The sequence below is a fragment of the Rhineura floridana genome, chromosome 14 (assembly GCF_030035675.1).
Source record: "Rhineura floridana isolate rRhiFlo1 chromosome 14, rRhiFlo1.hap2, whole genome shotgun sequence".
NCBI lineage: Eukaryota > Metazoa > Chordata > Lepidosauria > Squamata > Rhineuridae > Rhineura > Rhineura floridana.
The window spans coordinates 12,120,612-12,138,514 of NC_084493.1; the positions used below are offsets into that span (position 1 = coordinate 12,120,612).

Sequence of the window (17,903 nt, forward strand, 5' to 3'; positions counted from 1 at the left end):
CTTATGGCGACCCTATGAATAGGATTTTCATGGTAAGGGGTATTCAGAGGTGGTTTACCATTGCCTCCCTCTCACACTGAGAGGCAGTGACTGGCCCAAGGTCACCCAGTGAGCTTCATGGTTGTGTGGGGATTTGAACCCTGGTCTCCCAGGTCGTAGTCCAACACCTTAACCCCTATGCCACACTGGCTCTCACAAAAAGGAATAGGGATGGTTATTTTGAGACTTTATAGGTGCTTGCTTACAGGTTCTAAAGACTCCAGAGATGCTGTTACTGACACAGCCTCCAAGTGGCTCTCTCCACAGGCCAATTTCCTTAAACCTCCACTTCAGCCAATTACTTCCACAACCCAGTCCAGCTACTGGGGCCACTCTACCTCTGTGCTCTCAAAGCTCCTCTGGTTGCGCCCCTGGCTGTAGGACATTTTAGTCAGTGTTCTTTCCCCACTTGTGTCACTTCCCTCTGGCAAGACTTTTCTTCAGGGCAGCTTCTCAGACCATCTCAGTCACTAGCTCCCTTCTAATCTTCACTAGACCACGATTAATGACACCCTGGGTAACACATAAGCCTCAGTCCTTCCCTCAGCTATTTTCACTGACCAACTCACTCTGTCACCAACAACTCACTGCCCTTTCTAACTGCTAACTCCCTGACTGACCATTAACTCCCGACTGTCTGGAATAGAGTTGCCAGGTCTCGGGCTTTTGCCTCAAGACTCTGGATTTTTGGGTCCTCTCCAGGTGAGTCACCTTAATCTCCGGACTCTCAGCTTTCATTTTTTTTAAAAACTAAGTTTCTGGGTGGTCTGGTTCACAAGATATACACCAAAATGTCAGCCACACCCCACTGCAACTTCTGTTAAATGGGCTTGTAGCTGGCTGCTCTAACCCTGCCCTTTCAGGTTTGTAGCCAATAAGTGAAGTCAGGGTTTTGATTGACAAGGGATTTGTTGACCTCCAGTCAGTAGCTAGATCAGTAGGGATGCCGATTAGAAACCAAGGCAGCTCAGAACAAGAAATAAATCCCTTTAAAATCCAATAACCATAAAAACAAGTATAACCAGTTACAAAACAGCTTCAGGTAGCATGATTCTGAATTTTGAGTTGGGTGAATGAAGTTCCTTATCATTTGAGGTTGCATTTCTGTGCATGCTTCCCTGTTTGAGTAAGCTCCATTGAATTCATTGGAACTTGCTTCTGAATAAACAAACATAGGATTGCGCTATAAATATCTTTACAGGTTGTGTAAATAATAAACATCTTTGACAGTCATGCTTCCATAAATATTTCTTCATGCTATGTCCTGATACACATCTGATTTCACGCTATGGTTGTACATTATTCTTTCCTCTGCATTTTAAGTGTGCCCTTCTTCCTTGGGGTGGTCATGGTTCCCCTCTGTTGTTTTCATCCTGAGGGGCAGATTAGGCTGAGAGATGGTGAGTAGCCCATGGTCACCTAGTAAACTTTATAGCTCATTTCCATTTTTAAAAATTAATTAAAATGATTTACGTGCAGGCAAGTAGAGCCACACAATACATTTAAATAATAATAATAAATAATAAAATTTTATTTGTGAGTCGCCTATCTGTCCGAATTAACGGACACTCTAGGCGACGTACAACAACATAGTAAAATACAATATACAAATAAAAAAGCCACAATCAGTAGTTAATCTAAAACCAGCCTTCAATTAATACATCATAAAACTAATCCACCCCAGAAATCCTGTAGGCCTGCCTGAATAGCCAGGTCTTTAAGGCTCAGCGAAAACCCATCAGGGAGGAGGCATGTCGGAGGTCAAAAGGAAGGGAATTCCAGAGGGTGGGGGCCACAATCGAGAATGCCCTCTCTCTGGTCCGCACCAGCCTAGCTGTTTTGACTGGTGGGACCGAGAGGAAGTCTTGTGTGGCTGATCTCGTCTGGCGGCATAATTGGTGATGCTGGAGGCGGTCCTTCAGATAAACACATCCAACTTGCGGTCCTTCAGATAAAGCACATCCAACTTGCATTTAAAGTGCATGATTTCCCCTAAAGAATCTTGGGAAGTGTAGTTTCCTCACAGTTATAGTTCCCACCACCCATAACAAACTACAGTTCCCATGATTCTGTGGTGTGCTTCATGTGCTTTAAATGTATTTTGAATGTTCTTTAAATGAATGGTGTGGGTCTGCCCTAGATATGATGTGCATTCATTAGTGAATTGAAAATAATTTTAAAAGATACTTTTTTTAAACGGGAAGGGCTGTAGCTTGGTGGTAGGGCCTATGCTTTGCTTGCAAAGGTCCAAAATTCAATTTCTGGAAAAGACTGGAATCCTGAAGAGCCAATGCTAGTGCACGTCATCAGTACTGAGCTAGATGGTACCAAATGGCCTGAGTCAGTATAAGGCAGATTTCTTTGTTCCTAGAAAGTAGAAATAGATCCAAGGGCCACAGTGACTCCAAAATTTATTTGTGTATTTTATTTACATTTATATACTGCTTTGTTGTAAAAAATCTCAAAGCATTTCACAGAAGGAATTAAAAACAATAAAATTATTGGCAAAAACAGTTAAAGACAGGTATTTAAAAACATTCAAAATAAACAATGAGTTAAAAAGAAATAAAAAACACAATAGCTTCTACATGCCTGGGTAGGCTTGCCTAAACAAAAATGCTTAATGTCGATAGGCAGGGAGTTTCAAAGCGTAGGTGCTGCCACATTAAAGGACTGATTTAGTGTTACCAAATTTTTCCAAGCTACACCGGAAGTGGATTGGACTGTGAAAGACCAACCCAAATTGTCTTTGCATTTTGACGAATTTGTAGGGCAGTACAGTATCTCAGAGAGGAGGTCAGGTCTCCTGCTCCCCTGGTGCATTCACTATAGTTACCCAATTTCCCTAGCTAATGAGACGACTTCATGATCTCTGTGCAACTGAGGGACTAAAAATAAATTATAAGAAAACAAAAGTTCTAGTCTTTGGGAGAAGATATGCAAGCCACCGCTGGTCAATGCATAACCACCAACTTGAACAGTGTCGGATCTTCAAGTATCTGGGAGTGATTTTTTCAGATACCCTTTCTTGGAAAACCCACTTACAATTCATTAAACAATCAGCAATAAAAACAGCAGGAGCTATTGTAAAATTTCACCACTTAACTGGAGGTAATTTGGTCACTCCTGCCTTAAAAATCTTCGAGGCCAAAGTAATTCCTCAGGTCCTATTCGGAGCCTCGATATGGGGGTGGGACATCGATGTAACATCATCCTTAGAGACAATTCAAACTGATTTTCTCAGGCGTTTATTTACCCCCAGGAACTCCTTCTGCAATGCTCCGAGTGGAAACAGGCCTTCCTCTGCTGACTGCTCATATTCATTTAGCTCTTTTCAGGTTTATGAGATCTACAGTACACCTACAAAATAAGGAACTGCTATATTTATGCCTTACTCACCCCACTTCCAAAAAAATATGGGGCGTTAGACTTGAAAACCTATTACACAGGTATCACTTAACTACTCATCAATTTAACACCATTGGCTCAAATAAGAAACTACGACAGGCAGTTATCCATCATTGTGAATATTTAGATTGACTATCTTTACTTAACTGCAGATCTGTCCCATGGTATTGCAGATTTAAAGTCAATCACAGATGCTCTCCATATCTCGCTATAGTTTTCCTGACCAATCTTAGGCATGCGTTCACTTCAATTAGATTTTTTACTTTGCCTAATGCAGAACGGGAAGGGAGAATTACTAATGTCCCCAAAGAACAAAGACATTGTATTTGTGGATCCCAAAGGGTGGAGGACCTTCCACATATTTTATTAGATTGTCCAATTTACCATAACCTTAGAATAAATCTTATTTCCAAGTGGGTAGACCTTTTTGAAATGGCCCCGATTGCTGATAAAATATCATTTCTAATGTCCGACCAGAATTTCGAGGTCACACATAATGTAGCCCTATTCACGTCTGCAGCCAAGAAATTAAGAGCCAGATATCTCTCAGAACTCGACCCCAAATCGAAACTCAAATAGGTGTTATCGATGTAGTGACCAGCATTTTAATCTGGCCAAGGCCAGCAATCAGAGTTTTTAGAATTGAGACACAGGAGAAACATATAGATATTATTTTAATAAATAGTATTTATTCTATTTTAACAATTTTATATCCCTCAATGTTATATCTTGGTTTTTCTTGTAAAATGTATATTTTGTGTTGGCCAGTGGCCCTGCAATAAAGATTGAATGATTTTCCCTGCTTTTTAAAGTTTGATACAAATATCAGTGGGCTAGAGCAACGTTCTTGCCTATTAGTGAATTTCTCTGCTTTTTAATCCGGAGGTAAGAAATGGGATCCTGTGCAAGTTTGCTGAGAATGGATTGATGATTTGCATGCTTATTGAGTTCAGTGGGATTTACTCCCCTGCAATCATGCTTAGGATAGGTGAAACTGATCACGGGATGGGGAGGGGAGGAGGCAGGAGGGGGAGGGGAGAAGGACAGGTTTGATCATTTGCATATTTATTGAGTTCAGTCGGATTTACTCCTGTGCAATCATGCTTAGGATAGGTAAAACTGAACGGGGGTGGGGCGGGAGGGACGTCTGGAGTGGGCAGGGGAGGAGGAAGAAGGAAGCGAGGAGGGGAGGAGGAAGGGAGAAGAGAGGGGAAGGGCAGGTCATCATTTGCATGCTTATTGAGTTCAATGGGATTTACTCCTATGCAATCATGGTTAGAATGGGTAAAACTGACCATGGAGGAGGACAAGAGGGAGGGGGAAGGGGAAGGAGCAGATTGGAGGGGAGCAAAGGAAGGCAGAGAGGAGGGCAGGTTTGATCATTTGCATGCTTATAGAGTTCAATGGTATTTACTCCTGTGCAATCATACTTAAGATAGGTAAAACTGACCATGGGGGGGGAGGAAGGGGAGGGGGAGGAAGGGGAAGGAGGGGATTGGAAGAGGAAGGGGATGGGGAGGGAGGGGCAAAGGAAGGGGGAGGGAAGGGGCAAGAGGAAGTAGATAGGAGGGAGGAGAAGGGAGGGTGGGTTTGATCATTTGTATACGTTTTGAGTTCAGTGGGATTTATTTCTGTGCAATCATGTTTGAAAATGGAAATGGACTGCCTTCAAGTCGATCCCGACTTATGGCGACTCTATGAATACGGTTTTCATGGTAAACGGTATTCAGAGAGGGTTTACCATTGCCTTCCTCTGAGGCTGAGAGGCAGTGACTGGCCCAAGGTCACCCAGTGAGCTTCATGGCTGTGTGGGGATTCAAACCCTTGTCTCCCAGGTCATAGTCCAACACTGACCCAGGGGAGGGGCAGGGAGGATAGAAGGAGGGGGAGGGGAGTAGATTGGGTGAGTGGGCAGAGGGGAAGCCACTTTTCTTTCCAAAAGGAAAACATTGTGAACAGTATAATTGCTTTTCAGTGTTTCCCCTGCCTTTTTATTCTACAGCAAGCACATGTAGACTCCCACCCAAATTTAAACCAAAGTTGTCCCTGGCCACATCCACACCATGCCTTCACTGTATTTCACTTCGGACAGTCATGGCTTCTCTCAAAGAATCCTGGGAAGTGTAGTTAGTGAAGGGTGCTGAGAGTTGCTAGGAGACGCCTTGCTCCCCTTACAGACCTTCAGTCAGAGTGGCTGACTGTTAAACCAGTCTGGCCATTGGAGTTCTGTCAGTGGAATAGGAGTCTCCTCTCAGCACCCTTCACAAACTAGCTTCCCAGGATTCTTTGGGGAAAGCCATGACTGTCTCATGTGAAATCGGTCTTGTGTGGGTGTGGCCCCCTGAATAGACAAGCCCAGCAGCTGGGAGTCTGGCTTTTAGAACACTGACAGTTGGTTCTTACTGAGCATGCCCGACATTATAATTCAGTTCAATGCAAAAAAAATTAAATTAATTAAAAATCAGCCAGGCATTTTTTTAACTTTTAAACTGCAGAAGATGAAGGTCAGAGTATGGGACAAGGTCAGTAACAGGATTACAGGTACTCTGTGAACATGGCTGATTTTTAATGAATTTGAACAGATTATGAGAACTCTGACAGAAAAAAGTCCAAAAGGGCTATAGGTTTTTTTTCTCTCTTTTTAGACTTTGAACTCTCTATTCTCTCTGACTGTTTTGTATTTCACCATAAAAATTTAGAGGGTTGTTAAGCAAGTGTTTCTGAGTTCAGGACTCTAAGTTTTGTAAGGTTTTGTTTTGAAGTGAGCTTATGGGAAGCATCAGAATGGCATGGGGGTATTTTCAATTTAACATTGCGGAATGTGAAAAATCCACACTGGCTATAGTATACAGCCACTCTTGTGGCTGTATAATTCAAACTTCTTTGCATGTTGTTTGATCTGTGATGGCTGTTTCCATACATGCATATCATAATGAACCTGAATGTTTGGATTAAGCCTAAGAAACCAGATGCTTTGATTTGATGTGATTTTTTTAGTAGTACTTGAACCTGCTTTCTGGTCTTATCTTGCTTTCATTGCCTCATCATGGATCTTGTGCTTGTTCCCTGCATGTTTGGCCATAGCTTTCTCCTGATCCAGCTATGCTGCCCTAGTTTGGCCCCTGGCAGTGCAGATTAGTACATCCACATCCAGTCTGTGCTTGCAGTTCCTGATGCACCAAGGGACTCCATGCACTGAAACTGCCCTTCTGCATACCATCTTCCTTGGTCTGGACTGGAGCATACAGTTTTTAATTCTAACACTGGCATGACTGAAAGAAATGAGCAAAATAGATATGAAGATATTGGATCATCTATTTTCTCTGGAAGCCACACAACATCTGATAGTAATAAATTATACATGTTTCCATTGATTCCAATATTTCATTCTTTTCTTTTTACATTTAGTGACCACCTTTAAATTATACCAGCGTGCTAAGCATGTGTACAATGAAGCTGCCAGAGTCCTGGAGTTTAAGAAGATATGCACGGAGGCACCTGATGATGCAGTCCAGTTGTTGGGGGATTTAATGAACCAAAGCCATTCCAGCTGCAAGGACTTATATGAATGCAGCTGTCCCGAACTGAATCAGCTGGTGGACATCTGTCTGTAAGTGGCAAAAGCCATGGAAAGTGAACTTTCTTTCAAGCATGTGGGTTGGATTGTGGAAAATGCACAGCATATCATTAAGCTGTTTTTTAAAAATGAAACTATACCTGTCTGTTACTAGTGCCCTAGAAGAGAAGTGGCTGAATCTGTGCTCTCTGGCTGTTGCTGGACAACTCCCACCATCCTTGACTATGTTGCTGGCTGGAGCTAGTGGGAGTTAGAGTCCAACATCTGGAGGGCCACAGGTTTCTTATCCCTGCCCTAGGAAGACATTGTGTGCTCAGATGATTTCCAATGGATGTCATGAGTAACACTTATCATGGCAATTCCTAAATTGCCTGTTGGAGGCACACTACCAGTGATGCACAACAGACTCACCAGTATTTGTATCAGAGATAAATTAAATCATTAGGAACATAGGAAAGTGTCTTATATCAGAACAGGTTATTGTAGGGGTGTGATTTAATGCTAGTCCTATTCAGAGCAGACCCATTGAAGTTAATGGAGATTACTAACTTAGGTGCATTAATTTCAGTAGGTCAACTCTGCGTACTACTTAAGTTGAATACAACCCTGGATTTTAGTCCACTGTTGTCTAGTCTGAGTGGCAGCAGCACTGCAGGTTCACAAACAGAAGTTTTCCTTGCTACACGCTATTGATCTGATGCTCTAAAGTGGAGATGCCGCATCAGCTATGCCATACCACCGAATATGATTTTTCTCAGGTTAGAGAGAATGCCATGAACTCAGTGTCCTCACCCAAACAGGAGGTTTTGCCTCTACATGGTTCACTGCTCTGGGGTTGCTTTTTTCCAATCAGCCTCTGCTGCAGTGGGGTGGGGCGGGGAAGGCAAATGATCTCTCATGCCTTGGTACTGGCTGTGACTGGGTAATTCAAACACCGCAGAATGTCAGTGCTAGGAGGAGGCATGCCCAGAACAAGGATTTATGCAAAAACAGCATTGGGTAGGCTCCTGTGAGGCAGGGAGCTCTTTTACACTCTATAAATTAGCAGTTGTAAGACTGAAGTAATGGGGGGGGAATGTGTACGTCAGCTATTGGAATTTTGGAAATTCTGCTCTGTCAGATTAAATACTGTTATGAGTATGGGGGTTGGAATGGATGGTCCCTGTGAGTCCCCTTTCCAGACTCTGATTTGGAATTCTGTGCCTTGGAATGTGGAACTCTCTGCTGGTCAAATGAGTCTTTTGTTAACCAAATAGATTGGCCAGGTAGGATAATGGGTCTATCAGTTGCCCAGCAACTGCTGAATGGGCCAGGAAGATCCTTTTGTCATTGAGACTCTTCAGCAGAGTCTCCCCCCCCCCCCGGAGCCTAAGAGAGTTTTTTGTGTTTTTAGTTGTGTCTAGAGAAAGGCTGGTAACTGGAGGCAGGAGAGAGACTGGCTTTCTGCACCATGGCATTTGGGGTGCCTCCTGTAATACAGATGGAAAAGCTGGATATTGGACTCTTGATGCTTTGAACCCCTCCATCTTGAGCTCAGGTTGGCATGTGTGTAAATAAATAAACCATATTTCATAAAGACACTGCAGTCTCCGCTGACCTTCTTCCCAAAGGAAACCAAACCCTGGATGAGCGCAGGGACCCCTGAGATCTCACCGCTCAGAGATTGGGGAGGCGTGCAACAATACACTGTGTTCATGGTGTTCCAAGTGGACTCTGTTCTTAGATTAGCTTTTCAGACAGATATGAGAATACATTGTGTTGACCACTCAACTTCTGTCTCCAAGCTTTTGAAGAAGTTAGCCTGCTTGCATATTTTTCTTAGTCGTTCGTGTTAAAATCTTCCCTCTGTCGTTTGCACTAGTAGTGTTTCAAAACCTAGTTTAAGCAGGAAGAAAGATACATGTATAAGCTGTGCATATACTTGGGCAGTAAAATTTCTCTCAACCCTCTGTTTCTTTAATTTTTTCGTAAAAACTGTTGTCTGACTCCAGCCTTAGATTTTTGCTAGTAGGGGAGCATCAGCTTTGAAAACTGGCTTGACACATTTGGAGAGGGGGGAAAAAGTCCTAATTTGAAGTGAGCCTTTTAAAAAGAAATATTTTAAGAGAGGAAATTTCATAGCCAGTTAGTCATTGATCCAGTTTGAAATCCAAACTGCTAACCTCCTCAGTGTCTAATTGGAACCATGTGAATTTCTGTACTTAAAAACCCCCTCTAATTTCAGTAGCGAGGAATATTCATTCATATGAGCAAAAATATATTGAGGAATTCTGCTCTGCAGATTTCTAAATTCAGAAATGCCCTTACCTTGTTATGGAGGTTGGGGTTTTTTTTCCAGCCTGAAGTAGGGCAGTAGAGTTTTTTTTTTAAAAAAGATATATTTTGTATCAGGTATGAGATGGAGAGAAAGTTGAGGCGTAAGGAGTCTTAAATTCAGCTCTCCACATTTCTGCAGCAATTTGTGTGTGTTTTAATAAAAAATTCTCATGAAAATTAATCAGCATTTTAGTGCAATTTTCTCCTAATAAACACATTACATATTAGTCAAAACTGCATACAAGTGTATACTAATATAATGCATTTTGTATGTTGTTTTCACGAATATATTCGTTTTTAGGCACATTTTTTCCTGATATATATATATTTTTGCAAACTTTGGTTGGAGAACTGCATTGCAAAACTTGGATAAGTGTGAATTTTGAAGGTTGGCTGTGTTTTGGTTCTCATTCGGTTGTTTTGGAAAGTGCAAATTTGATAGTTTCAGCTTTAAATGCAAACGGAATAGAATTTCTCCTCCATCCTGAATAAGTTTTTGTTATCAACCCTGTTCCAAGGCATACAGTCTCTGCAGGCTTATGTTGATGGTGTATTAGCATCTTCCCAGTTGGTGAAAGCAAGGTCTCAGTGCTTGTTGACATGCTGAACGTTTCTGAAGGGTTTGTGTAAACACTGCCAACTTCCGCAGGTCAACACTTGTGCAGACTTCTGAATTCTAGAGTGAAACCAAGTCAGGCACCAATCCCGAGCCCTATGTGATGCAAAACAACAAAGCTTGTACCTTTACACTTCATTAAGAGGGCCAGCTACATTCATGCAACTTTGCATGTACTAAGCTGCACTTGCAGTTGAAATCACCTAGGAAGTCCTTAGGAGGGAGCACCATTGTGCATCAAGAGTCCCTGCAGGCACAAAAAGTCAGGAATAAGGGACACTTGCACCTGGTTCTTTAGAGTTTTGGGATGTAAAGCTCAATTAAAGCATGTGCTCTACCACTGAGGATAGGCTGTCTCCCAAACATGAGAGCCATATGCGTATTTACTGCTCCTTCACTTTATTAATTGTCTCAAGCAAGACCAAATCCCTTTCAGATCAGGTGCCATACAAATCAACAGAAGGGGAAAGCTTCCTTGCTGTGGGCTATCTAGCCCACCAGAGAGGTTTTTAAATAGCATTTGCTGAAACCAAAACTGGTTCTCTTTTAAGGTTAAGTAGATAAGTGAAGGTTATATACCCCTTCTTAGGCTATACTTAAGAATGTGAGACCCTGGATGGGTTCCAGACATGAAGTGCTGGCAAAGTTTGTGGAAGAGATGGTTGTTTCAGTGTCTCCAAAGAGCACAGGGACACTTGATGGTAGTACAGAGTGTAGAAATTGTAATTTCAGATACAGTGATGGCTTCAAACCAGCTAACCATACAGATTATACTACAGACCAATGCTAATTTGATGCTGAAAAATGCCCAAAAACATGACCCACATGTCAGGATTCCAAAAACACCAAAAAAGCAACCTCCGTAAAATATGCCGAAAAATGCCGAAAAACATGACCTACGAGTCAGGATTCTTTCTAAAGCGACAAAAAAATGTGATCTCTGGAAAAGATGCCAAAAAATGTGTGGGTCAGGATTCCAAAAACACAAAATAAGCTGACCTCTGGAAAAAGATACTGGAAAGTGCTTAAAAAGGTGACCCTGTGGGTCAGTATTCCAAGCACTCCCACAAACGTGTACTCAAAAAAGATGTTGAAAAATGTCCCAAAAGGTGGGATACTGAAAAACACCCAAAAAGGTGACCCATGAGTCAAGATTCCAAAGTGATCCAAAATGTGACCTCTGGAGAGGATGCCAAAAAAATCCCCCAAAGGTGACGCATGGGTCATGATCCCAAAACACCAAAGGAGTGCACCTGAGCTAAAGATGCCAAAAATTGCTGGAAAACTCCCTAAAACATGACCCGTGACACAGGATTCCCAAAACATGCATCTCAGAAGATGCTGGAAAACAGCCCGAAACATGACCCATAGGGTCAGGATTCCAAAAATACCAAAAAATGTGATCTCTTGGCAAGATGCAAAAAAAATAATAATCCTGAAAAACACCCCAAAAGGAAAGCGGTGGGCCAGGATTCAAAAAACACCAAAAACGTGACCTTTGGAAAATATGTTCAAAAAGGCCCCAAAAGGTAACCCACAGCTGAGGATTCCAAAAAGACAAAAAAAGTGACCTCCAGAAGAGATGACGAAAAACACCCAAAAATGTGACATGTGGGTCAGGATTCCAAAAATACCAAAAAAGTGACCTCTGGGAAAGATGCCAAAAAATGTCAAAAAACGCAGGATTCCAAAAACACCAAAATTGTGACCTCTGGAAAAGATGCCCCCCCCCAAAAAAGCCCCACAACGTGACCCATGGTTAGGATTCCAAAAACACCCCAAAAGTCACCTCCGGAAAATGATGCTAATGGAATGCTACAAGGATTTACAGCCTAGATATTAAAGCCATAATCCAGCACACAGTTTAGTACATTTATAGAACCATATGGTTAGAATGGACCAAAATCAGTGACACTCAGGGGTGCATAATTGCATACTAGACTCTAGTCTAGGCTCCCAGTTGTTTTCCGGGCCCAATTCAAGGTGTTGGTATTAACCTTTAAAGCCCTACACGGTCTCGGCCCAGTTTATCTAATGGAGCACCTCCAACGCCACCAATTATGCCGCCCGACAAGATCAGCCACACAGGGCCTTCTCTCAGTCCCACCAACTAAAACAGCTAGGCTGGTGGGGACTAGAGAGAGGGCCTTCTCAGTGGCGGCCCCCACTCTCTGGAACTCCCTCCCATATGATCTTTGACATGCCCCTTCCCTGAATGTATTCCGCCAGGCCTTGAAGACCTGGCTTTTCAGACAGGCCTTCGGGACTTCTGGGGAGGGTTAATCTTTTTGACTAATTGCCTGCTACTCTGAACTGTCACTGTTTTACTGTTTTATTGTTGTACTGTATTTATTATGATGTATTTTAATTGAGTTGTACATCGCCTAGAGTGGCCATTGGCCAGATAGGCGACTTATAAATTAAAATTATTATTATTATTATTATTAGTCTATTTTTTTTAAGTGCAGACAGTTTCTAACAGTGAATTTCACTGAAAGAGTTAAGTTGGCAATGAGTGCCTTCCTTCTTGGGACTTAATAATGCAGAAAGCTGAGATCGAACTGGGTAAATTTATTTGTATTATTGCTTGCAGCAGTAATGTATCAGTAAAGCCTCAATGTATGAAGCTTGTCTCTTAAGGGAAATATTTGCTGTAGGTGTTAGTCAGTCAACCCTACCCTCCAGTAAGATTCTTAGAGCACCTTTTCTCACCTTTTATATGTGGCTCTGCAGCCCCACCCATTTTTGTCTCCTTTTCCATGCTTGTGAGCAGACAATTACCCATGAGGAAACCTCTAGAGCAGCCTTTCCCAACTAATGCGCCACCAGATGTTGTTGGACCACAATTCCCATCTTTCCTGACCATTGGCAATGGTGGCTGAGGCTGATGGGAGTTGTAGTCCCACAACATCTGGTGGCCCACTAGTTGGGAAAGGCTGCTCTAGAGGGTCAAGAGACCTGGTCAGGAGGAGGAGCAGATTATTCACCAGTTCCAAAGCAACATTGCTGGTTTTCCCATTGCTTCCTTCTCTGCTCAGGCCTTTACCTTTTCCTCCCTCTCCCTATCATGGATTTTGCATGTGGGGGGTTTCAGGTGGTGGCTTGATGGCTTTTATAGGGTCATGGTGTGCCACCTGACTTACTCAGGCCTATTGCAGCTGAGAAGCTTCCTTGCTGGTCTCTCTCATTTTCCTGCTTTGGCCAGGACAGGGTGGTGCTCAGGTTGAATCCTTGTCTGACTTGCCTAAAGTTCCAGGTTGAGGACCAACTGCTTCCTCGTTCTCTTCTTAAAATCTACTTTCCCCTCAACTGAGAAGATAAGGTGCTACAAATTAAATGGTCTGACATTGTCTGTCCTATCAGTAGTGTTTAGACTAGCCATAGGGATGTTCTAAGCTTGAGAAACCCCAATTCATAGGAAGGAATTATTTAGCTAAGCTAAATAGGTTCCCTTATAGGTCAGGGATGACTAACTTGTGGCCCTCCAGATATTGCTGGACTCCAATTCTCATCACCCCCCGTCAGCATGATTAACAGTCGAGGTTGATGGAAGTTGTAGTCCAATGTCTGGAGGGCCACAGTTTAGTCGCCACTGCTCTGTAGACAGAATCTATTCAGACGTCAATTCAGGAGGCTTAACTATGGTTTGGTATGATGTCTGAATTGGCAAGTGTTGTTTTACAACCAGTCAGCAAATTAGAGCCAGAAACTGTGGTTTGAAGAGGATTTGTAAATCATAGTTTGTGTCAACTATGGTTTGCATTATGTCTGGGTTGACAAACCATGGCTACAACTGTTGCTCTGCTTCCAGAGGCCAAGGAACCATAGCAACATGTGTGCTACAGACACAAAACAAAAGCAGGCAAGTAGTTATAAGTCAAGGTTTATCTGTACATTTGGAAGCTCAAACTGTGGTTTGGGTTCTCAACTCTGTCTGAATGACAGTTTGATGTAATGTCTGAACTGAGGTGGGATTCTTATTTTACAAGTCTGGAAGCTGAATAAAAATGTAGAATGGCCACAACCATATGACCCCTGTGCTACATAAGATGCACGTTAATCAACACAGAAACTGCTGGAAGTGAGTAAGTGCTGAGATGAAAATGCGTGGTTAAGGTTTCACTGAAATAAAAGTAATTTCAATTCTGGCAGGCATAATAAAACTGAGAGAGATAAAACCTGACATTTGCCCAAGTTGTCTCAGATTTCCCCCCCCCCAAGTTTCCTCCTAAAACCTGATCTAGATGTTTTTATGACAGGAAGTGAGTTGCATTCTACTAACTACTTGTTGGTTCATTTCACTCTTATCTCATTCAGAAGATATTTTATTTAAGCAATTCTTATATTTTATTTTGGATTGTTCCACTGATGACTGATTGCTCCCCACCCCGGCCTTTAATTGTCTGTCATTGATTTGAAAAGCTGACTGGCAAAAACCTTTATTTGATATGGTTATTGTAATGGGCAGCAACTGCATATATTAAATGGCTTTTAGACACAATCACAGCCAGCTGCTATGCATAGGCTTAAAAATCCTTTCCCAAACAATGTGGCGCAGCGTTGCTTATGTCTATCAGATTTGCGGCTCTTACAAGGTTTTAACTGTGTAGCAAAATCTGCATAGCCAGATGTTTTGGGGTTTGCCAGCATGTTTGGTTTTGTTAACGAGTCCCTGCCAATTTTGTAAAAAAGATCCATAATGATGAAGGTTTGGGGTGCCAAAATGCTTAGCCGCTAATTGGTCAGCACTATTTTTTTTTAACCCACAGAACAGGTTTTGACGTTTGCCTTAGGTGGTTGACAACTTTAGTTGTTTTGCCCATTATTTGGTAAAAGCTGTGGGAGTTATTAATAAAGGAATACTTTTTTAAAAATACCATCTTGAAAGGATTTTTTTAGCGCGATCTCAACTGTGCTGTTCTAAATCAATCAAAATTATTTCAGATTGGAATTGGAGTCTGAATTGTTGGATGGAGGGGACAGCTCAGTCTCTAGCACTGACACGGAGCTCTCTTGCTTACACTGGTTGGGCACCCACCTTCATGGTCTACGCCAGCCTGGGACTAATGCATGAATTGCACTTTAATCCCATTCTGAGTCCCATAATCCTTTCCCCTGATCAGAGATGAAGATGGGAACAAGCTCACAATCTGAGGCTTTGCTCCAAATCACTTTGCTAAACACCACGCCCAAATGGCACCTTCCAGTTCTTTGTCCAATAATACAGCCATTATTTGAACAAGCCACATTCCCATTTGGAAGATCAATTTGCCTGCAGCATTAATGGGTTATGCTTGCCCACAAAAGCAAGCAGAATCCTTGATAGGGCCAATTTCAGCTGTGTTTTAGATAACATACACAGATGTTTGTTTTATTTATTTTAAACAATTATTTTAAAATATTCACCAGAATTGGTTCCTGGGTAGTTTACACAATTAAAATATCAAGAAACAATAAAAGCCACATTTAAAAAAAAACACCACCACCACAAATCAGCAGATAAAACAGCAATAGCCAGGCTTTTAAAATGCCTAAAATGAAAAGGCATGAAAGAATAAAAATGTTTTTGTCTGGTGTCTAAAACAGCAATGTTAGCGTCAAGCGACCCAGTCTGGGGAGGACATTCCACAGACAGGGCACCATGCCTCAAAAGCCCTTCCCCACTGGTTGTCAGTCACTTCATCTCTAACAAGGAGGGAACATAGAAAAGGGCCCCAGTTGATGATCTGAGAGTGACAACAGGATGGTATAAGAGAAAGTGCTCAGTCAGGTATCTGGGTCCCGAATCTTTTTAATTCTGGTGAGTTATTATACCAATAGACTGTGCAACTCAAAACTCTGGCAACTGTATTCTGTACCAGCAGAAGTTCTGAACCATCTTTCCAGGTAGCTCCATAAATAATGCATTATGCTAATCCAATCAGGAGGTTACCAGGGCATGGATAACTGTGGCCAAATTATACCTGATGAGCATAGGGTAAGCCTGTAAATGGATGGCACTCCATGACATTGAAGCTACTTAAGCTTCTGATGACAAAGCTGAATCCAGGAGAGTCACCAAGCTGTGAATGTGATCCTTCTGGGGGAATTCAGCCCCATTCAGAAAGGTTGATTGCAATCTCCCTGATCCTGGCAATCGTCTCCTCAGAGCAGTTCCATCTTGCCAGATCTGTTTTAGTTTACTGGCTTTCATCCAGCCCAGCAATACCAGACACCCATTCCAGATAGAAAGATTTCATAGTGGACAGGATTGGTGTTCCTCAGTTAAAATGAAACTACCTTTCAGTAATACTGAATTATTCAAGTGCTTGGATATTCTCTGAATGACATAACATTCCCTTTTCCTGACTGTTGCTATGAATGGGAGGAGCTGGTCAATCCTGATGAGCAGAACTGTTCAGCATCTGGACTTTACCAGATTTGAAAATTTATCTTATGACTACCAACTGGGTATTCATCTTTGCTGATGAATGCTGGTAAACAAACTACGTCTTTCTCCTGCCTGTTCCTTTTCCTCTGTGCTTCCTTACAGAGATGCTCTACAATGCTCTAAAAGATGGATCCACTTGTAAATGATAGAATCCAACAACTGAGTAGCAAAATAACATTAGGAAAAAATTGGTTGCGAATAACTTTGCCTTTTATGCAGACATGAACTTTTAAGCATCTGGTTGGCAACTACGTTTTATGAGAGGTCATCTTTTTAATTTAACAGAGGCCTGAAGAACCAGCAACACTGGCTCTACCTACTGTCTTTAACACACTCCTCCTCAGCATGAACAGCAACTGGAGCCCTCCCAGTATAACTCATCTACTCCCTCCAAGACACAGGCAAGCAAGAACGAGCAAATGAAGTTCATCAGTGACTTCTGTTGCTGTTCATGCTGGGGAAGAGGTCAAAGAGCCCTTTGGCTGTGCATTGGCTCATCTGGTAGAAAGGTGCATAACAAAAGATTAAGTTATGATGGGAACCAAATGGGAAGGCATTCAAGGCTGAATTCAGCCCTCCCCCCAACAGCTAGGAGTTTCCTATTTGTACTCGAAGCTTTTAAAGAACAAGAGGAATTCTAAGTTGCTTCTGCTCAGTGTTCGCCATGTTCAAGTAGGGATGTTGCATGTGATGCACACTGTCATTTTGACTAACAGCTTTAAAAATCTGTTTTTGTTCTTCTAGGCAATTTGGAGCAGTTGGTTCACGCCTGACTGGGGCAGGATGGGGTGGCTGCAGTGTCTCAATGGTTCCCGTGGACAAGCTGGAGAGATTCCTAGCAGATGTGAAAGAGGCTTACTATAAAAACAATAACCAAAAGTTAGCACTGGAAGAAAACTGTCTATTTGCTACCAACCCTGGCAGCGGCGCTGTGCTTTTTCTGGAGTCCTAAAGGACATCAACATTTTAAAAAGAATAATTTGGGGCACTGTGAAGCTGGCAGTTCCTATGTCACAGTAAACAAATCACTTTGCTGGTTTTTATTATAATGAGTAATAGCCATTATTAGGATGTATTTTGAAACATAATAAAATTAAGAGCTCTATTAATCTTTGTAATGCACTTTTCTCTCTGAAAATATGGTCTAACAAAGATCATCCAAAATGTTGATTCCTGTCTGGACTTTACATTATAAAACTTGATTTGCCAAAGACTATTCATGAAAAAAAATGAAATGAACCAGACTGGAATTAAAAAAAAGCTTCTCTGTCTCATTCTTTATTGACTAGCAGTAGAGGCACATTTAATACCAAGTATGTTGTTAAACTTAATGCAGTGGAAGGAATGATTCGGCCAACTTTTGTTATGCATAACTTAACACTGGAGGTCTTTAGTTGCTGCATTCACAACGCTAGATGTAGCACGGCGTGGCTTTGCATTTTCCTGTTCAAACAAAACACCAAAATGCACTGTTGAATTAACTGGAGAAAAGTAATATAGTATGTGTGGTGGAAGGC

At 42.0% G+C, this 17,903-nt stretch overlaps 1 protein-coding gene across 4 annotated transcripts in view; it reads left to right on the top strand.

Annotated features, from left to right (window-relative positions):
- Positions 1-17,495, top strand: part of GALK2 (galactokinase 2) — a 96,216-nt gene extending 78,721 nt beyond the window's left edge. For all 4 annotated transcript variants that reach the window (XM_061595040.1, XM_061595039.1, XM_061595037.1 and 1 more), the window contains exons 9-10: positions 6,856-7,057; positions 17,131-17,495. In XM_061595040.1, coding sequence (XP_061451024.1) covers positions 6,856-7,057; positions 17,131-17,338 — 410 coding nt within the window. In that variant the 3' untranslated portion in view covers positions 17,339-17,495. The remainder of the gene's footprint in view (positions 1-6,855; positions 7,058-17,130) is intronic.
- Positions 17,496-17,903: the final 408 nt, after the last annotated feature.